The 18,428-nt window shown below is 35.0% G+C and overlaps 1 protein-coding gene across 1 annotated transcript in view; it reads right to left on the reverse strand.

The window, feature by feature from the left end:
* The window catches only part of LOC129758669 (uncharacterized), a 31,454-nt gene extending 13,263 nt beyond the window's left edge, over positions 1-18,191 (reverse strand). Inside the window, exon 1 of the mRNA XM_055756247.1 lies at positions 17,819-18,191. Within this exon, the coding sequence (XP_055612222.1) occupies positions 17,819-17,873 (55 nt within the window). The 5' untranslated portion in view covers positions 17,874-18,191. The remainder of the gene's footprint in view (positions 1-17,818) is intronic.
* Between the last annotated feature and the right edge of the window lie 237 nt (positions 18,192-18,428).

The following is an 18,428-nucleotide window of genomic DNA, read 5'->3' on the forward strand; positions in this document are numbered from 1 at the left end:
CATTCAGAGCAAAAAAATCAAAGCAGTCAAATTTTCCTTCTTCAACCAAATCATACAAACAATCATGCATGACAACGACGCTTCTGTATTTGAAACACTTTTGCGATACATGATGAGGTAAAAAAGGACGCAGACTATCAGCAACGAACGTCTCGATGCTGATTTCCTTCCCCTAACGACTTTCAACCTTTAGGATCATAACTGATATGTATCAGTTCTGAGCGATCTATGTAGGCTATCAGATGATTTTTTATTTTTCGTTTTGCCTAGAAGGACAAAATCATGACTAGGTAACCGCAATGAACTGTCCAGCATGTGCTACAGCTTTTTTGAACATGTGGTCCTGGTATTTATTCAGATTTTTCCTTTTTAAACATTAATGATCGTCTATCAATAACGAGCATTATCAACAATGATGCGAGGATAGACGTTCGGGAATGATTGAGGGAGCGACGTTCAAAATGTATCACCAAGTATGTCGATCACCGTCGGTTAGCCACGTGACGAATAGCAACGGTAGCCTCCGGTGGGGCATGGTATATCTTCTTGTATCAAGTTAGTGTTGATTTTCGACATATATTCAATGGGTACTTTTACCACGTGCGTATCACAGCACTCGGAGGTAGCATCATTCTAGCTAGAAACCATTCCTGATTGCTTTTCTTGAGCGATTTTCCGACCGTCAAACCTCGGGCAAAACTGGAGGACTTCTGAATTAATAAACGAACACAATGACAGCAAATAAGGCAAAGCTCGTGGAAAACTATTAGTCTATTACCTATGTAACAAACCGAAAAATATAACTTCTTACTCCTATTTAATGAAACACTCTATTTCAGATGAGGGTTATTGTGTAAGGGTTCTCATTCCTATGTCTATCAACTTAGAACAAATAGTTGATTCCTCCCCCCATTCTAAATGGTGTGACAAAATAAGATTCATTCGTCATCATTACCTACTAACATCCATCCAGCCTCCAAACGCGGAAGTATCACTGACTCTCACTACAACGGAATGAAACTATTTCCCCTCGCGCCGCGTCGTGTAGGTAGTACATGTCACAACTTGTAGGCTTAATATCTCTATACCGGCATGAAACATTACTCCATTGACCCAAACATCACATCAAACACTGGTAGGAGTTAGGTACTAGATTGCCAATCTTCTAACGATAGAGCCAGAATCTATTACCTAAACCGGTCTTTATTGCAACTAATCAGCTTCAGGTAGATGCAGTACTTAGAGTGTAAAGTACTTAGTATGTAATCTAAATGACTGTGATCGTGGGACAAGCTCAGTAACGGACGCCGATGAAAAGCCTTGAACTTGCCCGTTGCAGCCGATTTCCGTATCGCTGGAAAACTGGTTGATCGTATGGGAAAAATAAATTATTAATAGGTGCATAAATATGTACAGTACATATGGATATGTTTTTACATATTGGTGTAAAAAAATTGCAGCAAATTATGAGGAAAAACTTTTTCGATCTCATAATTTTACTGCCATTGCCGCATAAAAACTAGCACCTAGCACCCTAATAAGTTTAAAATATTTAATATTTATTATGAAATTATAATGATTCTATTCTTATCGATCTCATCCGGTCGCACAAAACAATTAAGATCAATTACACGCTATGGTGATGCGTAACAATGAGCTCTCATCCCTTGATTCTGTGTTGTTTTGTATCGGTAGGATCACAGTCAAGTGGTTGTTGTTTTTTTTTTAAATTCCAACTCATATAGAAAAGCACCCAACGAGAGTAAATGCGCCAGTTAAAAAACAAATAATATTTATGCAGTGATATTCATGGTTCCACAACAGATAGGAAAAATTGACATAGTGGATTCGGTAATTCGGTAGGGCAAAAACAAACATTCATATGTGCTTAGGTTTTGAAAGAGAAACTTATTTCAACCATTATTCACCTCATTGGTGTCCGCTTTCAAAGCCTTTCGAATGACGATGAGTGAGTTAAAACTTTTACGGAGTGTTGATACAAAAATAGCAATTCATCAACTTTTTTGTTCTCTACTCGAGTTTAGGTCAGACAGGGCTATCTTCATCGTTCAGAACAAAAGTAGTTATAATATGATGTTTCTTATTATCATGTTCATTTTATCAGCCAGATGAGAGACCAGTTATACGCAATTATCAATATACAAACGTATATTATACTTGGACGATAAACGATAAACTTCACTAGGCGTGTGTATGCAATGATAACAGTATTATGTTATCAAAAAAATAACGTAAAATAAACAAACGAGGAACAAAACCATTGAAACTTGGAAATAATCTTGTTTCCTTTAAGCTGATGGAATGAGTAATGAGCATAGTTTTCGTTCATTTTTTCATAGCTATCATTTTTAAGTTTTGCAATATTATAAGGTCGGAACAATTTTAAAATCCTTCTTTTATCACTTGGAGTTGGGGAAGGGGGAGATAATAAAAAATAATAAAAATTTTCAATAAATTGGGACAAGTTGGACACAAGCTTTTCACAAGCTTCATGGACAGCTTTAGTCAAGTATTAATATTCAATACATTTTTTACTTTCGACGAAAAAAAAATTAAAAAGGAAGATTAAACGACGTTCATTTTTTTTGGAAACTTTTAAGAGAACTTTAAGACTTTTTTTAAATGTAATGTGGACAATGCCAGTGAAATAAAATAGACATATCATTAAATCATAGTCAGTTTTTATAATCAATTTTGAATAATTCAATTTTTTTATTTATTTGAAATTTCTTGCAAACATTCCTTTTTCGAAACAGAGACCTCATTTGCTACTATAATTTTTTTTTGTTTAATATGCACTCGTATTTCGTGATAATTGACAAAAATCGTAAGAAAATTCGAAAAATGAATTCATTTTTAGAAAAGTTTCGCGGGTCGCGTTTTGCTCCTTCCTGCCTTAAGTTATATTTATTATTCACTTCGGCATTTTCGGAAAATCGATCGAAGGGAGATACAAAAGAAGATGTGATATTTGTTCCGGCCTAATCGTTGCCCATTTTCATATTTCATTCATTGCTGGTATCTCGCGTGAGCTTTCATTACGTCGTATAAAACATCTTAAGAATTCTCAGACAACTGCTGCAAAAGTTATCAAAACTACTTTAAAATTTGTATTACATATATAGAATATATTGTCCAGGCTACAAAGATTCAAGAGCAAGTTCACTTTTACAGCACTGTTTCTATTCCAGCCGTATGTGATAGAAATATTGCTATTTTTTAATCACAGCATGCGAGAATACAACACGTCTTGTAAAAACTCTTGAAGGCCACAGATATTGAAATGCTTTCGCATGGTAAAGTTTTCAAAATGTGCTAAAAGTGTCAAAATTTCTATCACTTTCTCCCAAATTTTGACATTTTGAAAATTTCACCATGCAAAAATGTTTTCAAGATCTTTGGGCGTTGTATTTATTTACAGCACTGTTTCTATTTCAGCAGTATGTGATAGAAATACAGTGAAAACCCGATTTTGTCACACACCGATTTTGTCTACCCCCGATTTTGTCTCATTTTTTCACCCGATTTTGTCATCAAATTTTATTCAACGCAAAAATACTGAATATCGCCTTTTTCATTTTCGTTGAACATCTTAGGATTGAAATCATTGTGAAGGGACAAAACTGATGGATGATTACATCGATATTGAAGGTGATTGATCGGGGCGTATCAAGATTTTTACTCAAAAAAGTCAAGTTTTAAACACGTTTTTTTATTATTACAATTTTAACTAAATCAAAGTTGTTGAATACAATTATAACTAAATATAATGGTATAACAGAACATATTCAAGTAATCTTAAAGCTTTGTTTTATTTGTTTGGGCTTTTTTCAAAGCAATCTCTCTTACCTATACGTCGCAAGAAGATGACATCAACTTTCGAGAGATCTTGAGCACCAGTCCAATCAACTGTGTTATCCAACATACGTACAGCTTAAACATCACATATGTTTCTTGAAGTTTCACATGAATAATTTAGGGTAGATGCCGCTTATTCTGAGTCTAGTGCTAAGTACATCTGAAATTTTTAATGGCTCCAATGATTCGAGGGACTCGTTAAGTGCTTACTGATCATCCAGCGTCATGTTCGGAATTTCTTCATCCGTAAATGCTTAACTGTCATATCTCCAGAAATATCATCCTTCAATGTTATACTCTTCAAGCTTTGACCAATATCGATTTCGCAAGCCATGACTAGTGAACCTGTATATAAGAGAAGTGACATCTGAAACACAAAATTCCAATCGAGCAAAAGAACTGTCAAAATCGATTCCAATCGATCCGAGCATTTTGTCGCAGAGCTTTTACCTTTCTTATTGAAAACTCAACCAAGGAAGGTATTGCGATTGTTGTTATAGTTCAGACAGATAAGTTTTTAGCTGGTCATATGAATTTATGATTAGGTGCAATTTTTTTTAATGCTTTGGTGAATCATGTTTCTAGTTAGAAAGCTAACTGATTATTATTCAAGTCATTCATACCGTTTATCGCGATCCTTCGGGCATCGAGTTCAATGTTGTTTTGTTGGATTGAAGGAGCGTTCACTTTAGAGCTTGAACATTGAGCCAGAAAACAGTGCTGGGAATTTTTTGTCCAAGATTTCGGCGATGTTGACACATATTTCATTTTAAGAGGGATCAGATGTCGCTTCTCTTATATGAAGGTTCACTAGCCATGACATACGGCAAAAGTTTTTGACGATATTTTAGTTTACAGTTCTGAATTAAATTCTGGTCCATGGGTTGAATCACTGCAGTCACATTTGGAAGCATAAAAAAACAGTTATCAAACCATCATCGCTTTTTAGCTCATCACTCATATATGATGTGCTGAGCAATTATCTACTAACAACACGGCTTTAGGAGAAATAGACATTTCGGCTGAAAATTGTCGTACTGCTGGTACGAAGTCCTGGAGGAACCAGTTTTGGAAAATCACTCAAGTCATCCAGGCATTTTTAGAGGCGAAATATGTGACGAGCACCTTAAAATTTTTGAAAGCTCTAGGAGCTTTTTATTTTCCGATAATGTTTGTCAACTTTACACCCTGCAGCATTCAAATCTTTGGTTGAAATAAGCAGAAGTGATGTTGCCTCAGTGGTCGGTTATGATTTTGATTTAAACGGAAGCTTTGGAGGTTATTCTGCGAGTCGAGTGACGTGACTCTCAAAGTTTCATTTCTTTATCCTGACTCCAGGAAATTTTTCAGGGAAGAAACGTTAGTATGAATGAGCTCCAAAAATCGATCACAGAACATTTGAGCTGAAACATCTAGCCTAGAGTAGATTCTGGAGTCGGCACAACAATGTGAAATTTTTCACATCATGTACTCTCAGAATAAGCCCTTTTGAATCTAATCTTCAGTAATTTTTAACCAAAAGAAATAATTAGATCGTTAACATTTGATCCATTTAAGATTATTTAATTTTTCTGATAATACTGGTTGAAACAAGGTGTTTAAGGAAACGTAAAAACAATATTGTATGAAGTTTTGATGTAAAAAGGACTTGTTACTAGTAATACGTCAAAAAAGGGAATTAGTGGTATGAATAAGGTTTAGCAATTGCTTTGGTAGCTTTTACTTAGCTCGAAATCAATCAAAGCAAAAGTCCAAAGCATTTGCTTAGTTTGGTATGAATAAACATTTGCTTAGCGGATGTGTACTAAAGTCTTAGAACATAGCTTTTGCTTCGAATAATAGAGCTATCCAACCAGCAGAATCTGAAGTTTTCTAAAGTAAAATGAAAGAAGATGATCAGGAAATTGAAAAGTACGGCTAAAGCAGCCTTGAAGTCGACGAAGCGGGTGGTGGGTGTAAGAACGACCGGTATTTTTTGTTAATGCGTGCTCGTATGTTGATGTTCAAAGAAAAATGAATACACACAGCAAAAAATTTCTAAAAGTATACGGAATCTAAAACACGAGTGATCTATTTTTTCACAAGTGTAATTAAAAAAAGATGTAATTTTCCACTACTTTTGATGTAATTTTAGTCTTTTTTCAAAAAGCGAATAAAAATAAATTGTTTTGGTATAATTTTACATTCCGTGATGTAAAAATAAAGCGGCCAATGAAATTTATATCACAAGCAGTTTAAAATTATATCTATTTGATTTAAAATTGACTGAAACTGTTTGTTTGTGCCATTTGCCTGTCGAGTCATTTTTCGGAAACCGCGAGTGTTTTCGTTCCAAGACGAAGCTCCATCATCTCTATGATAAAAGTGGTAAGTTTTTAAATTAGCAAACAAACGAATGATGTTATTGAAATTAATTAGTTGTTTCTCGATTACAGCGACGGCAGGATTTAAAGTGGCAGGGATCCGGAATTTGATTGCCAGGAGAATAATTTGCGTGAACGATCCGAGGCATTTGTAAGCAAAAGCTATCCTGACCCGACAGTGACATATGGATCCGGACCATGACAGTCCGGAACGGAATTCCCCTTGGTCCCCCAGTGACGCTGACCGGTTGGAATATCAGCAGAATGCCCCAGTCTGGTGGTGCTCGTGATGGTGGGTGTACTTTGTTTTTCTTCACTATTGATGTTTTTTTAAATAAATATTTAATAGTAGTAAACTAGTGTAATTTTTCTTTTCAAAAGGCTAATAATATTCCATAAAAATGCAAGTATCCCGAAAACAAATCTAAAACTTTACATCGCTGTGTATTTTTACACGACAATAAGCTGTTCCCTTTCCGTGCATCGTTTTTGGTCTAAATTTACACGCCTCAGTGTAATGATGATGTAATTTTAGATTATAAACGATGTTCCGTTTTCGTGCATCGTTTTCAATCTAAAATTACACGAATTTTTCTTGCTGTGCATATTCGAATATTGTCAAACAAAAAATGGCCTAAATTTAATATTTATCATAAGCTCTCCCACATGTATTCGGATCGGGATAATCCGATGTATAAAAAAATAGTCAATAGGCGCGCATTTTAATTTAGACTTTTTTTTTAAATCTTAGGATTATAAAAAATTATATAAAAATGAGAGATCTGTATAATGTTTTAAATTATTACAATTTATTTCTTACTTTGAGCCAATTGGGACTTCTTCCACTATAGCCGGATTTTTTTTAATTTGAAATATTTTCTAATTGATTTGTTTATTGTCATCTTAGACGAATGATTTTATACGGATTTTATAACGACAGAAATATGAAAAAAGTTGGGTTATCACTTCGACTTTTCTTTATCCATGTTGAATATACCTTTTTGAATTATTTTGAAGTGAAATATTGCTAATTTGATAAGTTCATGACGTTATTGAAGAATTTTTTTATTGGAAAAGTCTGCTACCGAGCATGCTTAGAAAATAAAGCAATTGCTATGAGATTTGTCGAGCAATTGCTTCAGATTTGAGCTTTATTCATACCAAACTAGCTTGTTCTAAAAGTAAAAGCTCCTGACTGAGAAAACAGCTGTCAAAAAAACTTTATTCATAACAACCGAAGCAATTGCTTTAAGCGACTGCTCGACTGCTCGATTCAGTTTAGCAAAAGCAATTACTAAGTTTTTTTCATACCACCCAATATCTACTACAAAACCTCTTAACTGTTTTATTGAATTTTTAAAGTTTTAAAAATTTAAAATCATTTTTTTCAAAATTTCCCGATTTTATCACTCTCCCCGATTTGTCACTCCAAAATTCATCATGGGGGTGATAAAATCGGGTTTTCACTGTATAGCTATTTTTGCATCACAGCATGCGAAACTACAACAAGTGTTGTTAAAAAACTTGAAGGCCACAGATCTTGAAAATGTTTTTGCATGACAAAATTTTCAAAATGTGCTAAAAGTGACAGAATTTCTACCATTTTTTCCCAACACCAGTGACTTGCTCTTACTCTTAATGGAAAGAAGTTGTGACTAGTTTCATTCAAGGCTTGCTGATGCTCATCCATCTCTATGAAGGAAGTTTTGGCGCCCATTTTCATTGCCACCGTACTCTTCACTTGGCACCAGTAAAATGGATACCTACTTGGATGTGATTGGTAATCTTTCTTGTGGATTGAAAAAATGGTTTTAACTGGATAGGAGCGTAGGAGCGTGCTTCAGGATCAAGGCAACTCAAACATTTTTTTAATCTGATTAACACAAAGCCTGTTTTTATCCGGGCATGTCCGAATATTTAAAACAAATTTTGAGAAAAGTCTGGTCTGTCCCGGTTGCCCGTATTTGATTGAAAATCTTCCGGATTTAGCCCGGTTTCATTTACTTTATTTGCAAAATCAAACAAAAACTTGAAATAAATAATTCAATTTTATGGTTTTAGTGTTTAAAAAGGTAATTTTCTAAGCAAGTTTTAACAAAATGATCCTTTACAGTTTTTAGAAGCTTAAAATACAATTCAACATCAGCTGATGTGTTTCTTTGAAACCAAAAATGATTCAGGTATTTTTTCTTGATTTTAGTTGAGCAGTTCCTGGATTTTTACCAAATTTGGATAAAAATTTTGAAATCAAACCCGGATATAGTCAGGTTTCTAGATAGAACAACCCGTTTAAATGCTAGAAAAATCTGTTTAGCCTTTATTTACGCCGTTATTTCGTTATGTTCATTTTACGGCCATATAGAATAATGTCATGTTACTCAAGGAGAATTATATTCAACGATATGACTGCAAAATTTTTGACATACTCTAAATTGTTTTGCTAACGATGAAATATTCCATTTCAAAATCCTCTCTTCATATAATGGTAACATCATGAAGGTAAGGCAAACTTAAAATGATTTATTCGATTTTTTATGTTTTTTTCAGAATGTATTCGACTAGATGGTGAATGAAATGTGATCAAATTTTGTGATTTCATGAGAATTTCATCATTTTTAAAAAAAGCAATTTGATAATTAGGAGAAGAAAGAAAATCCCGTTTTCTTCCTTCCATGCTTAGATGCTTCAAAACTAAACGGAATTAAGAATATAAATACGGTTCACTTTTTTTAACTTCAACTTATAATTAGATCCAACACTCAGTGTCAGAGGAGTCAGAAGCTTGGAAAATAAAAACTTTAGTCTGAAAAAATATTATAGCCAAGATCCAAAACAAAAAAGAGAATATTGTAGCCAGATATAAGAACTAAGAAAAAAAAATTAAACTTTGATAATAAATATCACATTTCATGAAAAGTCCCAGAGAAGTAGAAAATGGGGTAAAGAAGAAAAATACTCATATTATCAAAAAGTTAAAATGGCATAGGTATAAATACGTCACTTCAGCCTATCACGGCAGTTTAAAGTTCTATGGGAGAGTGGGGAATCATGGGCCACTTCTTTTTATTGTTCCATAACTTCTTTATAATAAAAGATAAAATGAAAAAGAAAAATGGTATGGTTTTATAGATTTTCAAGGTATCATAGGTATTTTTTTTATTTTTTATATGTTTTTCCCCCAGGTTCTGACTGTCAAAAACAAAAAAGCAATATTTTTTGGATTAGGGAAAATGATGGGGAATCGTTTGCCACTAAATTCAAATTGACCAAATTACATGCATAGTTTATTATTTGACCCAAAACTGTTGTTTCAAAATTCATTTCGTTATTTTAAAGCAATTTCAGATGATGAAATAAAAAAGAGGGTTGTGTATGATCGAATAGATTCAAAAATCTGGCTCGCGAACGTTCTGGCAAAATTCCTTATATAGGATGAATGAAATATTTTTCATAACTCTTTATTGTGTATGAAAAAACTTTACAGATAGGGAAAACGTATTATAAGTTCTGAATGTGTATAAAGACATAAAAATATAGGTGCCCCAAGATGTGTGGTCCACGATTTCCCACAAGATATGATTTGCAAATTGGTTGCGTTTTAATGACTTATTGATGTTTCATCAAAAATTCCTTTTCTACGAGAAAGAATATGAAAAAACTAAAGTCATAAGCGGATGAGTATATTGTTGTTATGAACTCTTGGTTCCCCATCGATGCAATTAGCGAGTGTTTTTTTAATTATGTATGAAATTTTTTTATCTTTTTTAAGCTTGATAAATAAAAAAAGCATATGATGAGTATTTAAGTCACTAACATATAGAAAAATATGCTTACGCAAAGCGACGACGATGACAGTCCACACACATCTGAGATATTCAGAGTGATCGACACGTTTCCCCATGGCCCACGGTATCCCACTCTCCCCTACTTAATATAATTTGACAGAAATATTACGAAAATAGTCCAAAATCTGCCCCGATACTTCCCATCTTACGGTACCAATTTCATGTAAACAAATATTCATTTACCCTCTATTTACATTATCATTTTTTTGTGAAAATTCAAGTGTTTATCTAAAATTCTTAGAACGCGTTATGTTTAATTAAATTTAATTTTTCCCAGGACCACAATAAGGGAACAAAAATTGTCCACCCTTGTTTAAAAAATTAAGTTTAGGATGCCTTATAAAAAGTGCGAGTTGTGATTTTTTTACAAGCCTGAAAAGTCTCGAAAAGTCGATTATGGACATATTTCGATTTTTGATATCACTCTAAATATTTGAAGATCAAAGAAGGGTATTCTTACCAAATAAAAAATTGAAATTATGATATTTTTTGGTAAAAGAAATTTGTACATTTTCAAAAATCTGTACAATTCAAGCATGTTTCCATTCAAGCATTCCATCCATCCACAAACTGTGGTCTAATCTCTAGGGGTGCTCCTATCGAAGGAGATAAGCTGACGTAAAATTGACCATGTACAGAACAGTGATTAGATTCGTAAGTTTCCTCGACCACAATCGCTGAACTACATTGTAAACTTTCCGTTTCAAACTACATCTACCTTTATTTGGATCCACATGATGATTTCTAACATTCCAAGTGAACATTTTGTTCTTTTAAGTAGTAACTTCTATGTAGTTAGGCAGAGGAGATTAACCCTTAGTAGATGTTTGAAATCCGCTTGTGGGTTGTTAACTTTATACTGCACAGTGGTCCAGAAATGAAATTTATGCGATAAACAAACAAATTGGAATAAATTACACAAAACCTTGTCTGCAACAAAGTATTATTGTACAAAACCTTTAAATCAAGTAATTTTTTATCGAAAAAATCAATATAATTAAGTATTGAAAAAAGGAAATATCTCCCATCTTTCAAAATTTGTTTCTTAGCCTTGTAATCTTTCGGATATTTGAATTTTCAATCGAAATTTAAACAAAATACTTTAAACTTTATTTATTCCTTACTTCGGGTTTTTTGGAAATTTTGAAGGGGGGGGAAAGGGAGTGACAAAAGAAGAATTTGATATTTGTTCCAGCCTTATAAGCGTCTTTGCCTTAAGTTTGATGCCTTTGACAAACTTTTACAACAATTTAAGCGGTAATTTTTACTGGAAAAAAAATTAGGGTTGTTTATAAAATTTATGAGATCCGAAAATTTTTACCTAACTGTGATAAGATAGAGGCCTACATTATTCTAAAATATTGTAGAACACAATAATTTATTAAACTTTGTCGAAGACACTAAACATCTATCTCTTGAACTGAAAGTTTTATGGCAAATCAGTTTTTTTTTTATATCTTTTCATGGTGATCTTTTATCAAAATCATTTATTCAACAGCATTTCAGATAACCACAATTCGCATCTTGTGTTGAAAACGAACTACCAAAATTGGTTTTTGTTTTGAAGTTATGAGGCAATATGCTTTTAAAAGGACTCTTTTAGTGTGTTACGTCTTAGAGATTACTTTATTTCGATCTGGTTTGTATTAAGACGCCCATAGAACGGATTAAATTTCCACTCCATGTGCTTGATGTTTGAATCATGGATTGCCTCGATACATTTTAGGTTTTCATGATTGCTTCGATGTACATTTCTCCCCCGCTAAAACATCCAGTACCCTTCGAGCCTGGATGGTAGCCGCAGGAGACGTTTTGGTCGTGCTGGAACCTCTTCCGGAACTTTGGCTTCACCTTCATCCGACTTGAACGATTCATCGTCTGTTAGGAGAGATGAATTGAAATGGGGTTCTACACCATCTTCCGGCACTGATTCATCGGCTTGAGGTACAGGTCGTGGAGGCTGCGAAATTTCAAGACCAAAACCATCCAGGAAAATTGATAACGGGGATTCGGTTTTGGATTCCACCTCTTCGAAAGGACGTGTGCGGAGCTGATTGGCCTAGGACCTGATGAGACGTTGGGATTCTTGAAGCTGAACGTTGTAATTCACATTGCCAATCCGCTCAATGACCACCCCGGCTTTCCAGGACCAAGAGTTCTTGTGATGTACCTGAGCGTAAACTGTGTCACCGGGCTTGAACTGTTTGATGATGGCACCAATGTTTCAATTTGGCGATTCATCACGAAGCTGGGCTTCACTCGAGTTCGCTTCGAAGGAAGTAGAAGTGATGACGTTTGAAGAGCATCTTCGAGAGTTTCTTCCCTCGATCGAATCAACTTTTGGCTTAGTTTGCGGAATAGACCATAGATCGAAAGGTCTAGCCATTCAATGTCGATCAGGTTCAAACCGGAAACCGACGTCACGAAACACCTTGCTTGCTGGGTTTGGCCATTGATTGTTACATCGCAGTTGAATTGCCAAGGAGGGTTAGCGGTTGACCAGATACATTCGTGGCTTGATTCGAAGAAGGCTTCATGGTAGGCTTGCCGATTTGTTTCCACATTTTTGCGGAAATGATTGAAATATCACTGGCAGAATCTATCTGTAGTGATACGGGCTGTCCGTTGACAAGAACTGAAGCAAATTTCCTGCGACTTGCACGATGTTCAACATGGTTGACGATGAACACCCTTCTGGTTTCGGCGCTGGAACGCTTCTTACCATCGTTATGTTGGACTGCGCTTGTGATGTTGGCGGTGCTTTTGTGATTACAAGAACAGTAACCTTCCTTGTGGCCGGTGCGGTTACAATTCTGGTAAAGACGTTTGTTGAATGGGCACTCTTTCACAAAGTGCATTTGACCGCACTGCCAGCACGGTGACTTAGGTAGCTTCGGAGAATTTTGCTGCGACGCACTCGTTGCACTTTTCGTGTTTTTAACGGCGTGAACGGACGATTTGAAGCTTGATTGATGTTCAATCATCGACGTGTCTTCCTTCGGATTGGCGAGACGTTGAAACTCGTCAATAAGCGACTGAAGAGTGGCTGGGGCTCCGTTTATTTCGTTCTCCATTTTGGTCAGCAACCTGGCTCGTACATCAGCATGTTTTGCCGATTTCAGACCGCTGACGAATACCAAACACTTGAAGTGGTCCAGAGTGAGATTCTGGAACTTGAAATCCTCGCATGCACGGTTCACCTTTCCGCCGTAATCGATGATGTCATCCATATCGTTTTTGATAATCTGGAGACACTGGAAACGCTTTCGGAACTTGGAAACCCGGCTGCCGAAAATTTTCTTCAAGGTTGATACCGTTCTCGGAAATTGATGTCCTTGGGAAGTGCAGGCAGAATATAGTTGAGATAGCGGCTATGGGACAGAGTGTCCAACTTGCGGAGCAGCAATCGGACCTTCGCGGCATCGTTCAACTGCCGTGCGTCGTTCTCGTACAGATCTTGATACCGGGAAAACCACCGCTGGAACGTCAATCCGTTTTCCTGATCGTTAACGAATTCGGAAATGTTTGACGAAAGGGGGGCTGCTAGTTAGTCAGACGTTCGAGCAACCGTAGGATTGCCAGCTGGATGTCGGCTTGGCCTTGGCTAGAACTGGCTGCTTGGCGTTGACTGGAACCGGTTTGACCGTGGTTGGATTCTCCTCCCATTTTGAAGGACTATCTTGATAGATTCGATCCCATCCTCGTCGCCAAACATGTCCAAAAATGTTACGTCTTAGAGATTACTTTATTTCGATCTGGTTTTTATTAAGACTCACATAGAACTGACTAAACTCCATGTGCTTGATGTTCAAATCATGGATTGCCTCGATACATTTTAGGTTTTCATGATGGCTTCGATGTATCATTTTGAGCTTCAATAACACCAAATGGAACGAGTCGAAAATTTTATGGTTGATTGCATTAAAAAGTTCATGAAACATTCTTTAAAATATCAAAAAAGGTATATATCTTAAGGGGAAGACGCTAATCATTGTTTTCCGCTGATATTAATTTCTGGACCACTATTCACTGGGTGAGATTTACACTGAATTAGAGCGTGTTAGGTAGTTTTTGGTCTAAAAATAGGAATTGCATAAAATTCACACCGGTAAACGCACTATGGGGTTTGAGGCGGAAAAAAGTCAAAAATGAACTCCATCGTAATGATATTTGTCATATAACAGGTTGTAGCTTTATATTTAACTAAGATATCCTCAATTTTTCAGATCATTATCATACGCACTTATCTTTTCACAGACATCAGACTTAGAAAATTTTGAAAAATATACTTCAGATCCAATAATTTTCAAATCAATTTTTCTCCTTTAAATGAAATGCTATATCAATTCCCAATACATCGTTAGAAAGCTTATTTTCTAAGCTTCCTTTCAAAACATTTTTAATTTTTACACGGTTAACGAAAAAGTTTAAAAAATGAGTAATTTTATGATTTACTCAAAAGGTTTAAACATTTTGGTCTCTAAGAAAAAAGCCTAACGTTTCCCAAAACTTTTTTGTCTTTTAAACATAGCAAAGAGCAAGTTCACTGGTGTTGGGAAAAAGTGGTAGAGTGGTAAAGTGGTCAAAATTTCTACCACTTTTTCCCAACACCAGTAAACTTGATCTAAGGGTCTAATAATTCAAATACAAGAGAAAAAAAAGTTATAATAAAAACAAAAAAGTGGATAATTTTTAACCATTTTGGAAAAATAGTATGTTTTCTGTTAAACATCATTAAGCAAACATTGTTCATAACGTGCAGGAAGATGATTGTAATTGATTGTGACCAAAAGCTACGATAGAATTTCGATAGGGGAGATGAAGGCATAACGAGCACCCAGGGCATAATGAGCACTTCACTTTTCTACGAAAGTACGTATTTTCTTAAATAAATTTTCATGAGGATTTGTTTCGTACTTCCTATAGCATTAATTTTTCACAAAAACAGGAATATCCTTATCATCTTTACTGAGATATTTAAAACAAAAGGGCTATGTTCTCAAGTAGCGATAATATTATAATTTTTGAGCATCACGAAAAAAGCTCTTATGATCTTAAAATCTCCTTGATCTATAATGTACGCACTGCAACATGATGTACACATTGTTTCTCAATTTTTACCATCAAAAAGTTTTTGATTTTTCACTTTTATCAATTTTAAAACACGTTTTTACTTCAAATTGTTGACTAGGGCAGGGGTGAGCAAAACGCGCCCGCGGGCCGCAAGTGGCCCGCGAGACCCTTTTGTGCGGCCCGCGAAGCTTTTTTGAAATTTTTATACCTTAACTTTTTTCTACAATGGATTGTTGGGAAAATTTATATGACTTAATCAAATATGCACTTATCTGCTTTTGCCCCACAATCATTCAGATTGTTAACTTTTTTTTGGCATTTCAAGCATTTATTATGTTCTGTTCAAGGCTTTATTGGCAAAACGTTATATTGGAGTTATTTCTTTACTCAGAATATATTTTTCCTAATTATTGAACTCCTAACGCTTTGAAGATAGTATTGAAGATAGTTGCTAAAAATATTTAAAATTGAACATTTTTCTGTGATTTCGACGACCTTGCTCAACATCCCAAAGCAATGATCCAATGCAGAACATCAATTTAAAGATCTTATTTTTAACGGAAAAAATCTAGTCTTTAAGGACACGTTCGAATTGTGGAACAAAAATCACAGAAAGTCAAGTAGCGATTCAACGACCAACTCTTCAAATATATATTTTTCACACTCTTACTTATCACTGTGGTATGTTTCTGAAAAATTTTGAATGAAAGTGATGACGAATAGTACCATCGATTTCAACAAGAGTGTTGTAAGAATGAATGTTCATAAAGAAGCATTATTAAAAAAATGAGAGAATTCAAAAATGACAAAGATTTAGTGATGTACCTTTTCAATATCGGGTATTTATAAAGTCGTGTTGAATTTCTGTTTTTAATCATATGAATTCGTTTTATCTTTCCTTTTTCAGATTTGATTTTGCCAAATATTTGTAGTTATAAAAAATGACGTGAAGCTCTGCTAATTATAAAATAAAATGTTATTTTAAGTGCGGCCCGCCGACAAGATTTCAAATTTGAATTGGCCCGTGGGTTCAAAAGGTTGCTCACCCCTGGACTAGGGGCATATAGAGCACCATATTATCGAGGCATAATGAGCATTTTCTGCCGTAGAATCTAGCAGCAAATTAAAATTGATTTATAGAGCCACACCATGACTTGTTTTCATCCGACGATTTAGCCTATTGGTAAGGTGTCGGAGAGGTAATCAAAAGACTAGAGTTCGATTTCTGTTCGAGGTGATTTTTTCCATTTACAATTCATGATCGATTTTTTTTATTGTAACATTATACGGCTAGTACATAATGTATGAGCGTGCGTGAATTGTTTATATTTTACAAACAGACCTAGATTATTTTGTTATTGCTTTGTTTGATGAATCTACGACTCACCTGATCATCGAGTTGAATTCGCTGCTAGATTCCCCGGCAGAAAACGCACATCTTGCACTGATTAATGGTGCTCATACTGCCTCAGGGGGGGTTCTCATTATGCCTCTACAGTGGCTGGTTTTCAGCTTTTGGCAAAATTTTTAAAATGCATTTTTTAACGTTTTCATTTAGTTTTTCACGTTTCAGCCCGTTAGGGAATAGGCTTTTCAAGTGTCTGAACACGAAACAATAATGTAACTTCCATATTATAGCTATTTTCTATGGTTAAATAAGCGTTTTCCTTAAGGTGGCCATTATGCCCCCATCTCCCCTATGTGTAGAAAAAACTGAGATTTTTTAAAAACTACTTATTTCCCAAAAATTATAAAATTTCAATACTGTATGTTTTGCGTGTACTCTCTAATTCTTCATACAAAACTGAATAACCATGAACATAAATACCCTGAGTGGTTTTGCTTTAATCTTTCAAATATTTTTTTGTGAACATAGTTCTTAAAAATATTCACGCGTTTTCGAATTAAGTTTATTTAAATAAGTATTGTTTCAAAACTACACTATGCATTTTAACGAGTTAATGTTCCAATTTTATTGTCCTTTCTGAACATACATGTAAAACTAAAGCTGAAAAAGTTTATATCGGGTTTTGAATGCTACAACTCATTTCATCTTCAAAACAGTTCATAAATAGCAAAAATATACTTTTTGCCGCCTCATTGTATGGGGCTGTCCCATAGTGAAACGGTGGATCACTAAACGGAAAAAAGTTGTACTTTTGATGATGCCCGATAGGACAGATGCCTAACAGTATTAATTGCATAATTTTATAATCAGAAAAAAATCATCAAAATTTCATTAAATTCTAAAATAAACACAAACAAATAAGGTAAAAAAAATAACAATAGAAAATTGAAACTGCATGAAAAATCAGAGTTTGAATGTGAAGTTTGAAAACACGAAATCAAATGCTGAGAAATCATTCCAGGTCTTGTTACGCAAAGCCATTGCGTACATTGAACCACACAAAACTGTGAACATTTTGCTTGCGTTTGGCGAACGAACTTTTGTTTTTGCTACATAATATTGATAACAGCGGCAGGGTTACAAATTCCGTTCAAACGAGATCCCTTTCAGCGTTTAGCTTTTATATTTCTCAACTGCGCAGAATCAATCATTTGTTTTGGCGTTTTCTGGTTGTTAGATAATTTGTGCTGAGGAAAACTTTAGAAACACTTTTTCTCGATAAAGCCTTATCACACTAGGAGAAATCCTACCTTTTTCAACTTCTGTCAACTCAATTGAATCTTCCACGGCCTGCTTCATTTCCATTGCACAAAACTTCAAAACACACTAGATTTCATTTAATACTCGATAATATGTAACTTTTGCCAGAGTATTCGAATCACATCGGAACACAGCTCGAACAATTGAACCCGCCGCGTAGTTCGCAGCTCAGAGTTGCCGCAAAATTTTCCTTCGAAATAGTTCTTAAAATATTCTCAGAGACAGCAGCGGAACCGGGAACACATCCGATGAAACTGAGTTGTTGACTCATTCTAAAGCGTTAGTTACTACACGGCGCGTCTCGTGTTGTAAAAATTATTACCGGCAAAACAGCTGCTGTATCAAAAGTTCAGCTGAGAATGAGAATACTTCCCATTCTCAACTTTATGTACGTACACAACAGTACATATACATTTTTGATATCTACCTATGTAACGTTCTAACAAAACAACCATTCAAGCAGGAGTCAGTCCCTTTTTAATCATCGCTGCTGCTCTCTCCGATTTTTTTCCGTTTAGTTAACGCAAAAAAAAACACAAACAAATCTCCCGCGCTGCAGTCCTCGCCAAATTGATGAAGCTGAATGAGACGACGAATAAA

Source organism: Uranotaenia lowii, chromosome 3 (assembly GCF_029784155.1).
Source record: "Uranotaenia lowii strain MFRU-FL chromosome 3, ASM2978415v1, whole genome shotgun sequence".
Taxonomy (NCBI): Eukaryota; Metazoa; Arthropoda; class Insecta; order Diptera; family Culicidae; genus Uranotaenia; species Uranotaenia lowii.